The 14,476-nt window shown below is 41.4% G+C and overlaps 1 protein-coding gene across 1 annotated transcript in view; it reads right to left on the bottom strand.

Annotated features, from left to right (window-relative positions):
• LOC122805796 (tetraspanin-18-like) overlaps positions 1-14,476 on the bottom strand; it is a 199,866-nt gene that overhangs the window by 10,348 nt on the left and 175,042 nt on the right. The window contains exon 7 of the mRNA XM_044076060.1: positions 4,268-4,351. Within this exon, the coding sequence (XP_043931995.1) occupies positions 4,268-4,351 (84 nt within the window). The remainder of the gene's footprint in view (positions 1-4,267; positions 4,352-14,476) is intronic.

Consider the following 14,476-nt stretch of genomic DNA (forward strand, 5'->3'; position numbering starts at 1 on the left):
TTAACTATGAGTTCTTTTAGCAGATATTAAGTTATCATGGATAGTTATTAGTCTAGATCAAGAAAAATAGAACACATAAATTGCAAGAGACATTGATTATATCTAGAACTACACTCCATACAGATCATTGCATACATATTAGTGTATATACAATAATTAATATTTTTTTTTTTTTTTTTTGAACAGTAGAAACTGTAAAGTCATTAGGATGTTTGAGAACACAGAGAAGGATTGCAGTTGAGAAGTAAGAAAGAATGATAGTAGAAGGTATTATGTTTCTCAGTCGGGATTGGTACAAGAGCAGAGCCAGAAGTTTTTAAGATGTGCAAGGAGTTGTTTTTTAAAAAGATCAAAGGAGCCTATCGAGGTAATGTGTGATGGGAGGTTATTCCATATTTTGCCTACTGCATTGGGAAAAAGGCAGTTACCTGCAGAATTGGTAATTCGAGTTGTTTTGACTTGAAGCTTTTCAGCAGAACATAGTTGTTTCAGGTTATTATAAGGGCTCAGAAGATTAGTGAGAGCAGGTGTTTTAGATGGTTGATATAATATGTTATGTGTTATTAGGAGTTGTTGATATGTAATCTTGTTGGGAAGTTCCAACCAGTGTAAGTGCTTTAAGTTTAGACAGTGGTGTGTTCTATACTGGGATGCTGTGGCAAAGCGTGCTATATTGTGGTAGGATGTCGTAAGTTTCTTAAGGTTACTTTTTGAGAGGTTAGTGTAAATAGAGGAGGCATACAATAGGGTCGAGATGAGATGTGTTTGTGCTAAGGTGGTCCGTGCTTCAGGTGTTAGGTAGGGTTTGATTCTGTATAGTGAGCCAATTTTTTTATTAACTGCTTTTATGGTGTTGTTGATATGGTAATCATAGCTTAGATTATTATCAATAGTAACACCAAGTAGTTTGGTTGATAAGTCTGGGGAGATGAGGAGTTATCTCCTGCAGTAATAGAGAAGTTAAGTTGTGTAGATTTGTGTGTAGGTGAGAAAAGTAGTAGTTTTGTTTTCTTGGGATTGAGGAGAAGACATCTTTTTGAGAACCAGTGTTCGATAGAAAAGGTAGCTTGTGTGAGTGAGTGGAGTTCAGATTGAGTGGAGGCTGTGCAAATAATTGTTGAATCATCTGCATATTGTATACATGTAGTGTTTTGGATAGATGCTTGGAGGTCATTAATAAAGATAGAGAATAGGAGTGGGCCTAGTATGGATCCTTGTGGAACTCCTAAAGAGATAGGTAGTAGTGAAGATTGACAATTTTTCCAGAGAACTGCTTGTTGTCGGTTTTCGAGATAAGACGAGAACCAGGTTAAGGAGGAGGTATCCAAAGCAAGGGATTTTAATATGTGTAGTAGAAGTGTGTGGTTGACCATGTAGGCTTTTGACAGGTCTAGGAAAAGAGAAGAGGTTAGTTTGTTGTTGTTACGATTACAGTTGATGGTGTTAGAAAAGGAAAGTAGAGCAGTGGTAGTACTATGTGAAGGTCTAAATCCATGTTGAGTATTTGCCAGTAGATTGTGTTGAAGGAGATGGTTAAGTAGTTGTTTGTGTATGCATTTTTCCATGATTTTAGCTAGTGGAGATAGTAGTGCTATAGGACGAAAGTTTGAAAGGTCTGTGGCTTTGCCTCCTTTGTGTAGGGTATGATATGTGATATTTTCCAGATTGAGGAAAGGTACTTTCTTTTATGGATCTGTTTATGAGGATAGAGACAGGGTAGGCGATAGCTTTGGCTGCTATTTGAAGAAATTCAGCGGGAAGGTTATCAGCTGAGGTGTAGTAGATTTAAGTTTTTGTAAAAGAGATTGTATGTAGGAGGTAGGTATGGGTTGAAGTTGCAGGGGTGGAAGGCAGTTGTCACTGTTATTTAAGAGCAGTTGGGAGGAATCAGGGGTTAAGTGGTTAGCTAGATTTTGTATGGAAGTAGTAAAGAAGGTGTTGAAGTTATTGGCTATTAAAGAGGGGTTGTCAGGATCTAAGTTTTGTGGGTTTGGTGTAACTACTTTGCCTGGGGTAAGAAGATTATTGATAGTGGACCAAAACTTTTGGTTCTTTTGGTTGATTGTTGTAGTTCAAGGTAATAATTTTTTTTATCTGCAAGTATAGCTTTTTTGGTTTTATTTCTGAGTTCTTTGAAGATTTGGTGATCGTTTGGTTTTCTGGAGGACCGCCATTTTTCCCACGATTTATTTCTAAGTGTAATTGTTTGTTTGGTATTAGAAGTTAGCCAGGGTGCTATTTTGGTCTTTGTTCTAATGATACGTTTTGGGGCATGTTGATTCAGGATGGCCAGGAATGCTGAGTTGAAGTGTTCAACAGCATTGTTGAGTGAGAGATATTTGAGAGGGGTCCAGTTGTATTGTGACAGTTCTGTTAGGAATCCTTGGATTAAAGTGTTTTTGAATATATTGTTTTATGTGAGAGAGTGATCACTAAGATCAGCTGGAAGGATGCCAGTCTGGTAGTTTTGTAGGGGGGAGTTAGTAAGAATCCAATCTAAGGTGGTTTCTTTTTTACTTTTATTATTTATTCTAGTTGGACTGTCAATAAGTTGTTTGAAACCAAAAAGATTTATGTGGGAGGTGGGGTTATCATTGCTACAAGAATTCCAGTCGATGTTAAAGTCCCCTAGAAATAGTGTTTCTTGAGGGAGGTTTATAGAGAGGTGTTCAAGAAGTTGTTCTAAGATGGGGATATTATTTCCAGGGGGGAGGTATGCACAGATAATATTTATAGATTTAGTGTTGTTGATTTGAATTTTGGAACCAATTATTTCGGCATTAATGTTTTGGTTAAGGGTGAGATCCAGAAGAGTAAGCTTTAGTTGTGTTTTATATAGAATAGCTACTCCACCTCCTTTTTTGGAGGTACGATCAAATCTGAGAATGCTATATCCAGGTGGGGTAATTTCAATGTCTTTAATAGAGGGCTTTAGCCAGGTTTCTGATAAGCATAGGATGTCAAAGTTGTTTACTTCTAGTAGGGCATGCAGTTGACTGATTTTGTTGCAGATACTACGTATGTTGAGATGGGCTAAAGATAATAAGTCAGAGGATGCAGTGGATGAGGGAGAAGGAGGTTTGATGTGAGTTTTGTATGTTTTTGGAGGTTAGAGGGCCTGGGTTGTTGAATGTCTCCATCTTGTAGTAGATGGAGGATTATAAGATAGTTTTCAGGTGTATATTTTATAATTGTGTCAAATATTTTCTTCCTTTAGTTTGTAGTACTTTGCAGTGTAGTACCCTATGGTATTTGGGAAGTAGGTATGTGGATTGAGAGGTGGTATGTAAGATGGAAGGGGGGGATGTTACAGGTATACTGGTATGTTTAGAGAGAAAGGGAGTGTTCATAGGAGGTTAGGAAGTAGGTGGTTATGAGAAAGACTAATAATAAGAAGGAGATAGGAAGTTTCATTTGTGACTGGGGCATAGTGGAAGTTTTAAAGAGGTAGTTGTGAGTCAGTGTGATATTCTAGGATGGAGGTACCGTTGGAAAGAAAGGTATATAGAAGGTGTTATAATGTGTTAGGTGTATAAGTGATAGAGAAGTAGGGTTTGTTATAATTATGTAAGTGTGTTTGTGAGTGGTGGCTAATGTACAATATGTAAGGTTGTGATAGGGTGGAAAAGAAGGGGGTGTGTCTAGAGGAGAAATAAAGGTAGGACCCCTAGGGGTGGGTGGGATATGGGGGTAGGGTGGGGAGCGAAGGGCACTCACAGTAGACCAGAGGAGAAGGAAAAGTATCAGAGAAGGCAAGGGGAGTCAAGGCAAGAGAAGGTAGCCTAGGAGGAGAGGATAAGACAGGGATATATATATAAGGATAAGACAGGGATATATATATATATATATATATATATATATATATATATATATATATATGTATATATTATATATATGTATATATATTACATATTGATTTTATATTTATTTTCTGTGTTTAAGAAGGTTATTAATGTGAGTGACATCTTTCTGCAGTCGTATTGTAGTCTGTCTGAATGTATTTCAAAAGTTGCCTCTCTGTCTTTCTCTGTATTCAGGAATAAACCTGAAGAATGTCTTTGATGGATCAGTACATTACTCCAGGAAACAGCTTCAAAAGAAATAATATAAATATGTGTTTTGTGACGTACTGGTCAGAGGTGAATGTAATGGCATTAATGCTGCACCTTGTAGTCATAAAGAAGCCATTGTTAGACTCACTTTGTATAACAAAATAAACAATTTTAGCAAAGGAGTAACTTAATACTAGGAAATACAATGTCCTTACCTCAACCACAAGGATTCCCAAGCTAAAGGCACCAGTAAGTTTTATGTTCCTTTGGAGAGTCTTGGCAATTGCTTCAAAGCAACCCTGCAAAGTAAAGAAGTGCACACTCTGATTAGTCTGGAATGCATAAAATGTGCTATTAATACAGCTGCACATTCCTGTTTGAGTAATTCTAGATAAGTTCTACATGTATAACCTGTGACAGCCAGCTAGAACATAGCCTCCTTTATGTGCAGTTTGTATGTCCATACCTAGTCTTAAGTGCATCTTGAAGCTGTACCACATCTAATAAGTGAAGTTGCACTGACATATTTTGTAGTTCACAAATTCCTGTCTCAGTTAATATTTTCATTGACACATTTGTTACAGTAACACAAAACAAGGTATTTCTTTGTGCAGTTTAACTTTTGCTACCAATTATTTCATCTGAATCCTCACCACACACTAGGAGAACAAAGGTAATCATGATCAAAGTTGGAAGATTCATGTTTGGTGCACCAGCATCCAGGTATGACTATATGTCCAAGGCAAAGGCGGGGTAACTTTCTAAAGCAGAGCATACTGTTATGCTCAGCTCCACACCTCCGTTTAAACTCCTGGGGCTTTCAAGCTGTTTGTCAGAGCTTATTTCAAAATGTTGTACTCATCTGTGCTCTAGGATAACCATGTGACTGTCCTACTGTACTTTCTACACAACAGTAGTAATACATCTCTGTACAGGAGCCTATCGTATGAAACTCATTTCCCCACTCCCCCTCTCAATAATGTCTGCAGCATAACTTCAGTAGTCCCACCCAGTACCTTTACCGTGTACATGGCCAACATTCTGCTTCATAGAGCTGCCTGCTTATCCCTTGTTATAGAAAAACATCAACAAACACACTTTGAAACTATTTGGAGTTGCTTTACAACAAATAAGCTAATGCTAAGCTACAAGTATGCTTTTTGACACAAAACAGAAGCTCAGAGTTAATATCCCTTTAAACATAATAGACGTGGGCAGTAAAATAATTCATGTACACTCATATAAATAATAAAGTCAAAAGTGTTTATATTGTGTACTGAATAACGACAATAATCTTCCAATGGTATTGGCAACTTAATTGCTTGTTAACAGCAATTAAAACTAATGTCTGTTATATGCTTTGCTTTATTGTTAATTAGGTAAACATGCTATGTTAACCATGACATAACAAGAAGAGGTTGTGATTGTCATTCCTTGTGGATATACATGTATGTGTGTGTGTGTGTGTGTGTGTGTGTGTGTGTGTGTGTGTGTGTGTGTGTGTTTATATATATATATATATATATATATATATATATATATATATATATATATATATATATATATATACCATTTTGGTTGATTTTAGGGAAAAGTGACCTCTGTATAGTCAACATACTTTTGTCGGCAATGGAAGAGTTGTCAAGAAAAGACAATCCCCAAGGTTGGGGGATATGCACTTTCCCCAGGGATTGCTTGTTCTCAGAGCCAGTGTATAAAATTAACAGGGGTTGTGAGGGTGCAACAGGGGCTTGTACCCATGCAAAACATTGTTTTTTAAGTTTGCATGTTTCAATGATTAGCCGACTAGCCTCGGAGCACATACAATAGTGTGTCAGTATTTGTCAAAGTAAGTGTATATCTATATCTATATCTATATCTATATCTATACATATATATTTATATATGTGTGTGTGTGTGTGTGTGTGTGTGTGTGTGTGTGTGTGTGTGTGTGTGTGTGTGTGTGTGTGTGTGTGTGTGTGTGTGTGTGTGTGTGTGTGTGTGTGTGTGTGTGTGTGTGTCTTCATCTCAGCTTTCTGAAAAGCAGTATGAAGTCATAATATTGAATGTACAATGCTGAACTGTCAAAATACTGAAATGTGAAAATGATGAAATTAAAACACCAACTTCCCCACATCTGTACAGAGCTGGTACTCCCCTACATGTGTAGAAAACTAGTACTTCCTGTGATATCCCTTTTCTGGGCCAGTGATCAAGGAGCCTCAATCCTCACCACTGACACTGGTGGGGAATGTTCACTGGGAAAATAATAGGCACACACAGTAATTTCAGATTCAGCTCTCTGCACCAAGTATAATTTTCCTTAAGAGCACACAGGGAATGCACACTCCAGTTCTGTGGCTGGGCTTTCTCATCAGGCCCCAAATAAGACTCCTCACTGACATAGCTGTAGAGTTAAGTCCTTAGCTGGATGTTCCAAGCTAAGTCTTCCACCACCTTCTCTGTGAAATCACTGCTGTCAGTACCTCTGTTTAGATTAGCTGACATACGCATGCTCTCTCTAAGATTTGATTTTCACACACACACACACACACACACACACACACACACACACACACACACACACACACACACACACACACACACACACACACACACACACACACACACACACACACACACACATGGGAAAGGCTGGCACAGCTTACTCGCTTTGCCACTTTCACACAGACTATAAGGAAGATTCACTGCCACCACTCAGTTACCCAAAGGCTCTTACCAATTACTCTTAGTAAAATTAATACTTATACAAATGGTAATGTTAAACCAAGCAACAATACTTTCAGGAGTGTGCAGCCACAGTGCAACTAAATAAATGAAAGTACTCTCAAAGGTTAAATATTTTCTAAAAGACCAGCCACAATGAAAAGTATAGATATATTTAATAATAAATAATAAACTAGAAAACATGAAAATACTGAATATCTGTTTACAATAAACATCAGAGTTTCAATCGAGGGTGGTAGAGGACTTAGCTTGGAACACTAAGAATCTGTCTGCTTGAGATGACATGATTAACACACCTCGATGCTTTGCAAGAGATGGCCTGCATCTATCACCCCTGGGTTTCCGAATACTGGCTAAGGGTCTTGTCACCCCTATAGTGCCTTTTTTAGGCGGTGTTCCAAAGATCAAATTACCACCATAACAGCTATAAATAAATGCAATCTGAGGGTCATGCTGCTCAATGCCAGAAGTCTAAATCTCAAGATGCACTTGCTCGAAGCACTCCTCAAAATGGAGAACATCGACATTTGTGCTGTAACTGAGACCTGGTTTAAAGTGGCAGAAAGCCCCCCTATACTACCAGGCTATAACTTGTTCCACATCTTTCGGCCCCAAAACATAGACTGAAGCTACAAAGGCAGTGGTGTCTCCATATTCATAAAGGATATGCACACCTCCAGACTAATGCATCTGAGATACTCCAGGTACAACTAACACTGGGCAAGACGGTGATCCAGGTCATAGCCTGCTATAGATCCACAACCATGTCCCTAGACTCTCTCTCCATTTTTCTAAGCACCCTGGAACCTATCAAGGTCCAACCCAATACTTTCATACTAGGAGACTTTAACTACCCTTCCATCAACTTGGAAAACTACAAGCACCAATACACTGGGCCAATGCTTCCTGTAATTTATCAATTCCAATGCCCTGGACCAGCTTATTCTGACCCCCACTAGAGGAAGCAACATCCTTCACCTGGTTATTAATAACATGGGCGACCATTACTCTACACCAATAGTCAATCCCTCCCTGGTCAGATCCAATCATAAACTAATCACCATGGAAATCCCCATCTCAACCACACACCCCTGCAAATGTAACCACCTTGAAAAACTTCTCCAAAGCTGACTTTGGGCTCCTAGAAACAGAGGTGGCTAACTTCATGGCACTGATGCCAGTGGAAAATAGCTGCATGACTGCCGAATCATACACCAATGCACTGTACGAACATGTGCATAAATACATGGAACTAGCCATACCCAACAGAACCAAGATGCTCTCCTCAAAAAAAGCAAGCCAATCTGGTGATCCCCTGCCATTAATAAACTCTACAACAGAAGGAAGATACTGTTGCAGAAAAATGTGAAGTCCCAAGACTGGAAAAATTCCCTTATTAGTCTCAACAAAAAGTTGAGATCCCTCATCATATCCTCGAAAGCCAGCTATGAAGGCAGAATTGCTGCAGACACTAAAATCAATCACAAAGCCTTCTATACTTATATCAGAAACCTCCATGGCAATACCCAGGTTTGCTCTGAGTTACTGCACAATAGTACCTCCTATACTGAGCCAACAGACATTGGCAACATATTGGTTGACAAATTCAATGCCAGCTTTACCCCCCCCTCCAAAGACCAATCACAATACAGAAGAATGCCAGATACCCAGCATTACTGCAGCACAGGTTAAAGCTGCATTGTCCAAAGCCAAGAATACAGCATCCATGGGACATGATATCATCCCTGGCTGTGTTCTACATGAACTACAAAGCAAACTGGCACCACATCTGTGTGCCCTGTTCAGTCACAGCCTCACCTCAAGCTTTATCCCTACTGAATGGTATACTGCTACACTCATCCCTCTCCATAAAGGGTGAGCGACTACAGACCCTGGGAATTATTGCCCCGTTAGCCTGATGAGTCTGATATGCAAAGCTATGGAGTGCATCATCATGGACTTGATTAACAAAGATATAGGAAATCTGCAAACTCTAGACCCCATGCAATTTTGCTTTGTGAAAGGGAGATCATGCCTGCTCAACCTGGTTGACTTCTTTGAGTCAGTCACCAGGGCTGTGGATGAAAGTAAGACAGTGCATACAGCCTACCTCAATCTAGCCAAGGCCTTTGAGACCATTCCTCACTCAGGGATTATTGATAAATTCACCAAACTAGGCATCAACCCCTATATCACAAGGTGGGTTGCAAATTGGTTCACAGGTAGAACACACAGTGTTAAAGTAACAGACTCCAAGTCAGACTGCCAACCAGTCACGAGTGGAGTCCCACAGGGATCGGTCCTGCATCCTCTCCTGTTCAGCATCTACTTCTCAGAAGTCCAGGCCAACACAAAGGGACTCTGGCTGACCAAGTTCACAGATGACTGCAAGCTGGGAGCCATTATTAACTCCCCAAGTGATGCAGACATTGTACAGAAAGGCCTCACTGAGACCAATGACTGGTGTAGAAACCATGGCCTTAAGCCTAACACCAAAAAATGCGTCATCATCCCCTTTGGTAAAAACTCAGTTCCCACTAATTACCACATCAATGGGAACCCACTGAACACTGAAGGCGTTATAAGAGATCTGGGATGCAGGTTGACAACAACCTCTCCTTCGGCCACCACATTGCCTCTGTGGTCAGAAAGTCCTTCTAAATGGTACATCTCATTACCAAGGGTTTTGCATCCAGGAAGAAAGAGATAATTGTCTCTCTCTACTCTTCTCTCATTAGACCACTCATTGAGTATAATGCCCCATTTGGCATGTACCTCACTAGACACCTGCAACAGCTGGAGAGGCCACAGAAGTACGTCACAAAGAGGATCCTAGGGATTAAACACATGTCCCACATGGACAGACTCAAAAGACTCAAGCTATTGTCTGTCTCATATCACCTACATAAAGGTGATCAATGCTTGACTTACAAAGCCATGTTTGACCCAGCTCTGTTAGAAATGCTACATCTAAAGAAATCCCAATTCCTCTGTACCATATGCTCCAGAGACCTCAACTTCATTACCACAATCAACAGAACATGCTGGAGGGACAGGTTCCACACCCAGAGACTACCCATGCTCTGGAATAAACTTCCCACACATGTCAAGCAGAGCACCTCACAAACCTTCTTCAAGAAAAATCTTGATGAATGGATTGGTAATAGAAAGTTCACCCTGGGATCACTCCAGTGGCTCTACTTGACAGAGCCACTGGGAACTAATGTTGGGTGGCACGATGCCAGGGCACTTCTATGGGCTAAGCTTGTATAGGCTCCCTGGCCATTAGCCTAGTACACACCTATGAACCTATAAAATATAAATAAAAAACAACACTGATGGAAAGACTTAGACAGATACAGAAAATACAACATTTAACTATTCTCACTGTGTTCTCCTATCTGAATTTCTGTTCCTACTTACTTGCTAGAGCAAGGCAAGATGAAGTTAGATGAGTGACTCTTGCCTGGTCTAATAACAAAGTGCTGAATGTTACTGTCACATCGCTCACTAGTATCTAAATACAATTTCAGTGCTAGTTGCAGGATGATATCACATCTGGTCACCAGATTATGTGGTTTCCACACTACCTCCTCACTAGATACTGAGTCAGAATTTGGCACAGATGTGTAAGTACACAAATAGAACTTTAGCTAAAGCTTAATACAGCATCTGGAAGCTATTAAACAATTCCAGCACTTCTACCCTTCTTGCAGAAAGGCTTTTCATAGACATTGCCTCTCTGACTGCATTCAGACCTGTGAGATAGAATCTTTATGGCCTAAAGCATGTCATTTAATTGTAGGCTATTTTTATTAAGGTTATCTAGGCTGAGCTTAACCCCTTCCTTTCCAGTATCCTCTGTTAAAATATATACATTTCAGCAGTTACAACAGTACAGCCTGATATACATGTATATTTCTTTTCTGTCCAGCAGGACCCACTGTTGATATATTTTTAACAAAGGCAGCTTTACATATACATTTTTAACACAAGCATATGTACAAATCAGTTTGATATTCAAATGACATATAATTCTTTACAAAACTCCAGCTAGCCAGGCTGGCATAGGTGACACATGCACTGCTTTACTCTCTCTGGTACAGCTGGCACTATCTCACATCATCACATCTCTCAACTCTTTGAAAACTCAAGCTAGTTTCTCAAGTGACCCTGCCGAAACATTGCTTAAGATGAATGAGCCTGTCTGGGAACAAATTAACCCATACCCTGTCTTGACAGCCTATCTGCATTGGTATTGCTGACCCCACTATGATGCTGCACTGTCATGTCATATGCCTGCAAACCCTTGGCTCCAACTTAGTAACTTGGCATTTTGCTAGCTGGTTCAGTGTAGCCATATTAAGAGATTATGGTCTGTAACTACATTGAATTTCCTTCCATACAGATACGGCTGAAGTTTTTGCAGTGCCCATACTCTGACCAGACATTCTTTTTCTACAACTGCATAACATTCCTCCCTGGGTTGGGGTCTATGGCTGAGATATACAACAGAGTGCTCTTTTCCCACTGTGGAAACCTGGCTGAGTACAGCCTCCACCCCTATGGTTTGAAGCAACTCTTGCACAACAAAGTCTTTGCTGTATTCTGGACTCGCTAATACAGGGGGTCCTCCCAAAGCCCCTTTAAGTGTTTGGAATGCCTGCTCACAGGCTGGGGTCCATGCAACCTTATCTGTCCTGTTTTTCCTAGTCAGGTCTGTGAGGGGAGCAACTATTGTACTATAATTGGGAACAAACTTTCTATAGTACCCTGCTGTCCCCAAGAATGCCTTCACCTCCTTTTTTGTAACAGGGGCAGGCCATGCCTGAATAGCTTACACTTTGGCAGGTTCTGGCCTGATCTTACCACTCCCCACTCTATATCCCAGATAGGAGACCTCTGCCATACCCACCTGACACTTACTGGGCTTAATGGTCAACCCTGCCTTTTGCAGTCTGCCCAGAACCTCCCTGACATGCTGAAAGTGCTCTTGCCAAGAATGGCTGTAGATGGCAATATCATCCAGGTAGGCAAGGGCATAATCTCCTGTTCATGCTAAGATATGATATACCAGCCTCTGGAAGGTCACTGGAGCATTTTCATCCTAAAGGACATATTTGTGAACTTGTAAAATATGAAAGGAGCCACAAAGGCTGAACTCTCTCTAGCGGTGGAAGTAAAGGGCACCTGCCAGGTGCCCTTAGTCAGATCAGTAGTGGTCAGATACTTACCCCCACCCAGCTATTCAAAGGCTTCATCTGTTCTAGGCATGGGATAAGCATCTGACTCCGTGTGGCTGTTTAGTTTTCTGTTGTTCACACACAACCTGGTGATGCCATTCTTCTTTGGTACCAGCACTACTGGGGAGGTCCAGGAACTACTGGACTCCTGGATTACTCCCAGTTCCAACAATACCTGTATCTCCTCCCTCAGGGTCTATCTGACTCACTCAGACACCCTGTAAGGGGCCTGCTTGATAGGATTTTGGGGTCATGTATCCACATGGTTCTGCACCAGGTAAGTGCACCCAGGTTTCCCAGTGAATATGTCCATAAACTCCTGTAACACTGCTCATATTTCTCAAACCTGGGTAGCAGATAGCCACTGGGACATTGCTACCCCTTCTACTGAGATATCAGTCCAAGCCTCACTGAGAAGATCAGTCCTAGATCCCCCCAGACTCTTCCTGCAACCTACTGCAAACACTCAGCACAAGGGCCTCCCTATCACGGTAAGGCTTCATCATGCTAACATGGTACAGTTTCTGTCCATGCCTCCTGCCTAGCAATTTTACCATGTAGTCAACATCACTGACCTTGCTTACCACTTAGAAGGGTCCTTCCCAAGCTGCCTGCAGCTTGTTGTGTCTGACAGGAATAAGTACCATCACCTGCTGTCCCTCAACATACTTTCAGACTTGAGCAATCCTGTCATACCTGATCTTTTTCTGCTCTTGGGCTCCTGCCAGGTTCTTCTGGGCCAAGCACATGAGCTCCCTAAGCCTTGTTCTGAGGTTTAGGACATATGCCACAACAGACTCCTTGTGAGATTCACACTCACTCTCCTACTTATCACAAACCAAAATCAAAGGCCCCCTCACTCCATGCCCATACAGCAAGTCAAAGGGAGAAAATTCTGTGGATTTCTGGGGTACCTCTCTGTATGAAAACAGCAGATGAAACAAATATTTGTCACACTCTTTCTTAAACTGGTTGGTAAATGCCCTTATCATGGTCTTTGGTGTAGAATTTAACCTCTTCAAAAGACCATTCATCTGGGGGTGGTAAGGGGTAGTCTTTAGGTGCTTTACCCCACAGTGCTTCCACAGATAAGCCAGCAGGTCTGACATGAAATTGTCACCTCTGTCAGTCAGTATTTCTCTTGGGGAAACATACCCTGGTGAAAATATCTAACAAAGTATTTGCCACCTTCTCTGCCTTTGTGGAGGACAAAGCCACTGCTTAGGGTATCTAGTAGCATAATCTACTACCACTAGAATATATTTCTTCCCCGTAGAGCTTGGGGTACTCAGAGTCCCCACAATATCCATAACTACCCTCTGAAATGGCTCCTCAATCACACGCAAAGGCATCAAAGGAGCTTTGACCTTGTCTCCTGCCTTGCCTACTTTTTGGTACTGCTCATAGGTCCTGCAGTACCCTGTTACATCCCTTGCAATTCCAGGCCAATAAATGTTCTGCATAATACATCTTTTGGTACTCTTTATGCCCATATGACCTGCAAGAGGAATGCCATAGGCTATGGCTAGAAGTGCCAGATGGTAGGCTTTGGGCACTATCAACGCTGTATTACCTCACCCTCTAGACCTCCCTGAGGGGTCCACTCTATGCACAGTACCCCTTTGTTCCAGTATACAGACTTCTTTTTCCTTGAGAATCAGGTGGCTCCTAAGCAACCTTCCTCAAGCCTTGTAGTGTCTGGTCCGAGAGCTGAGCCTGTCTCAACTCTACCTTTGTGACCCTTCCCAGTTCCCCTTCCACAGGAAGTCTGGTATCTTCTGACAGTGGTGCCTCACTGTCAGTCTGGGTACTACTACTCACCTCTGCCCTTGCAGTCACCTTGTCCAAGGGATCATCAGTACCTATCAGCAGCTGTGGCTCACCTTCAGGCTCACTGCTACAGGGTAACTCCCTCCCTGAAATAGCCATATCACCAGCCCCAGCTTCAAGTGTGGTGTCTGTCTGGGTCCCTCCTAGGCTACCAGACCCACATGCCTGTCTCCAAGCCTTACTGTGTGTATCTGCATGCACACAAGGTACTGCATTATCAATATCATTCCTTATCAAGATATATGTAGGAATATCCTCAAACACACCTACTTCCTTGATTCCTTTTACACCCTCCCAGACAAGGTGAACCCTGGAAAAAGGTATTTGTAATGGGGTCTCTCCTACAGTTCTGATGGGAGCAGACTGCCCAAGCAAGTACTTTTCCTCTTTAACCACTGCAGGCTTCACAATGGTTATGTCGGATGCTGTGCCACTCTTAGCAGTGGCCTGTTTTCCATCCACTAAGATAGGATACAAACTCTGGTGATAGACAACTTACCACTAGCATACTGTTATTCCCACTTGTTGGCTCCCCCAACGTTTGCTCCCCACCTTGCTTCAGTGGACATTTGTGTATTACATGGTCCCTCTGGTTGCATTTAA

Source organism: Protopterus annectens, chromosome 7.part0, assembly GCF_019279795.1.
Source record: "Protopterus annectens isolate FY-2018-M chromosome 7.part0, PAN1.0, whole genome shotgun sequence".
Classification (NCBI taxonomy): Eukaryota; Metazoa; Chordata; order Ceratodontiformes; family Protopteridae; genus Protopterus; species Protopterus annectens.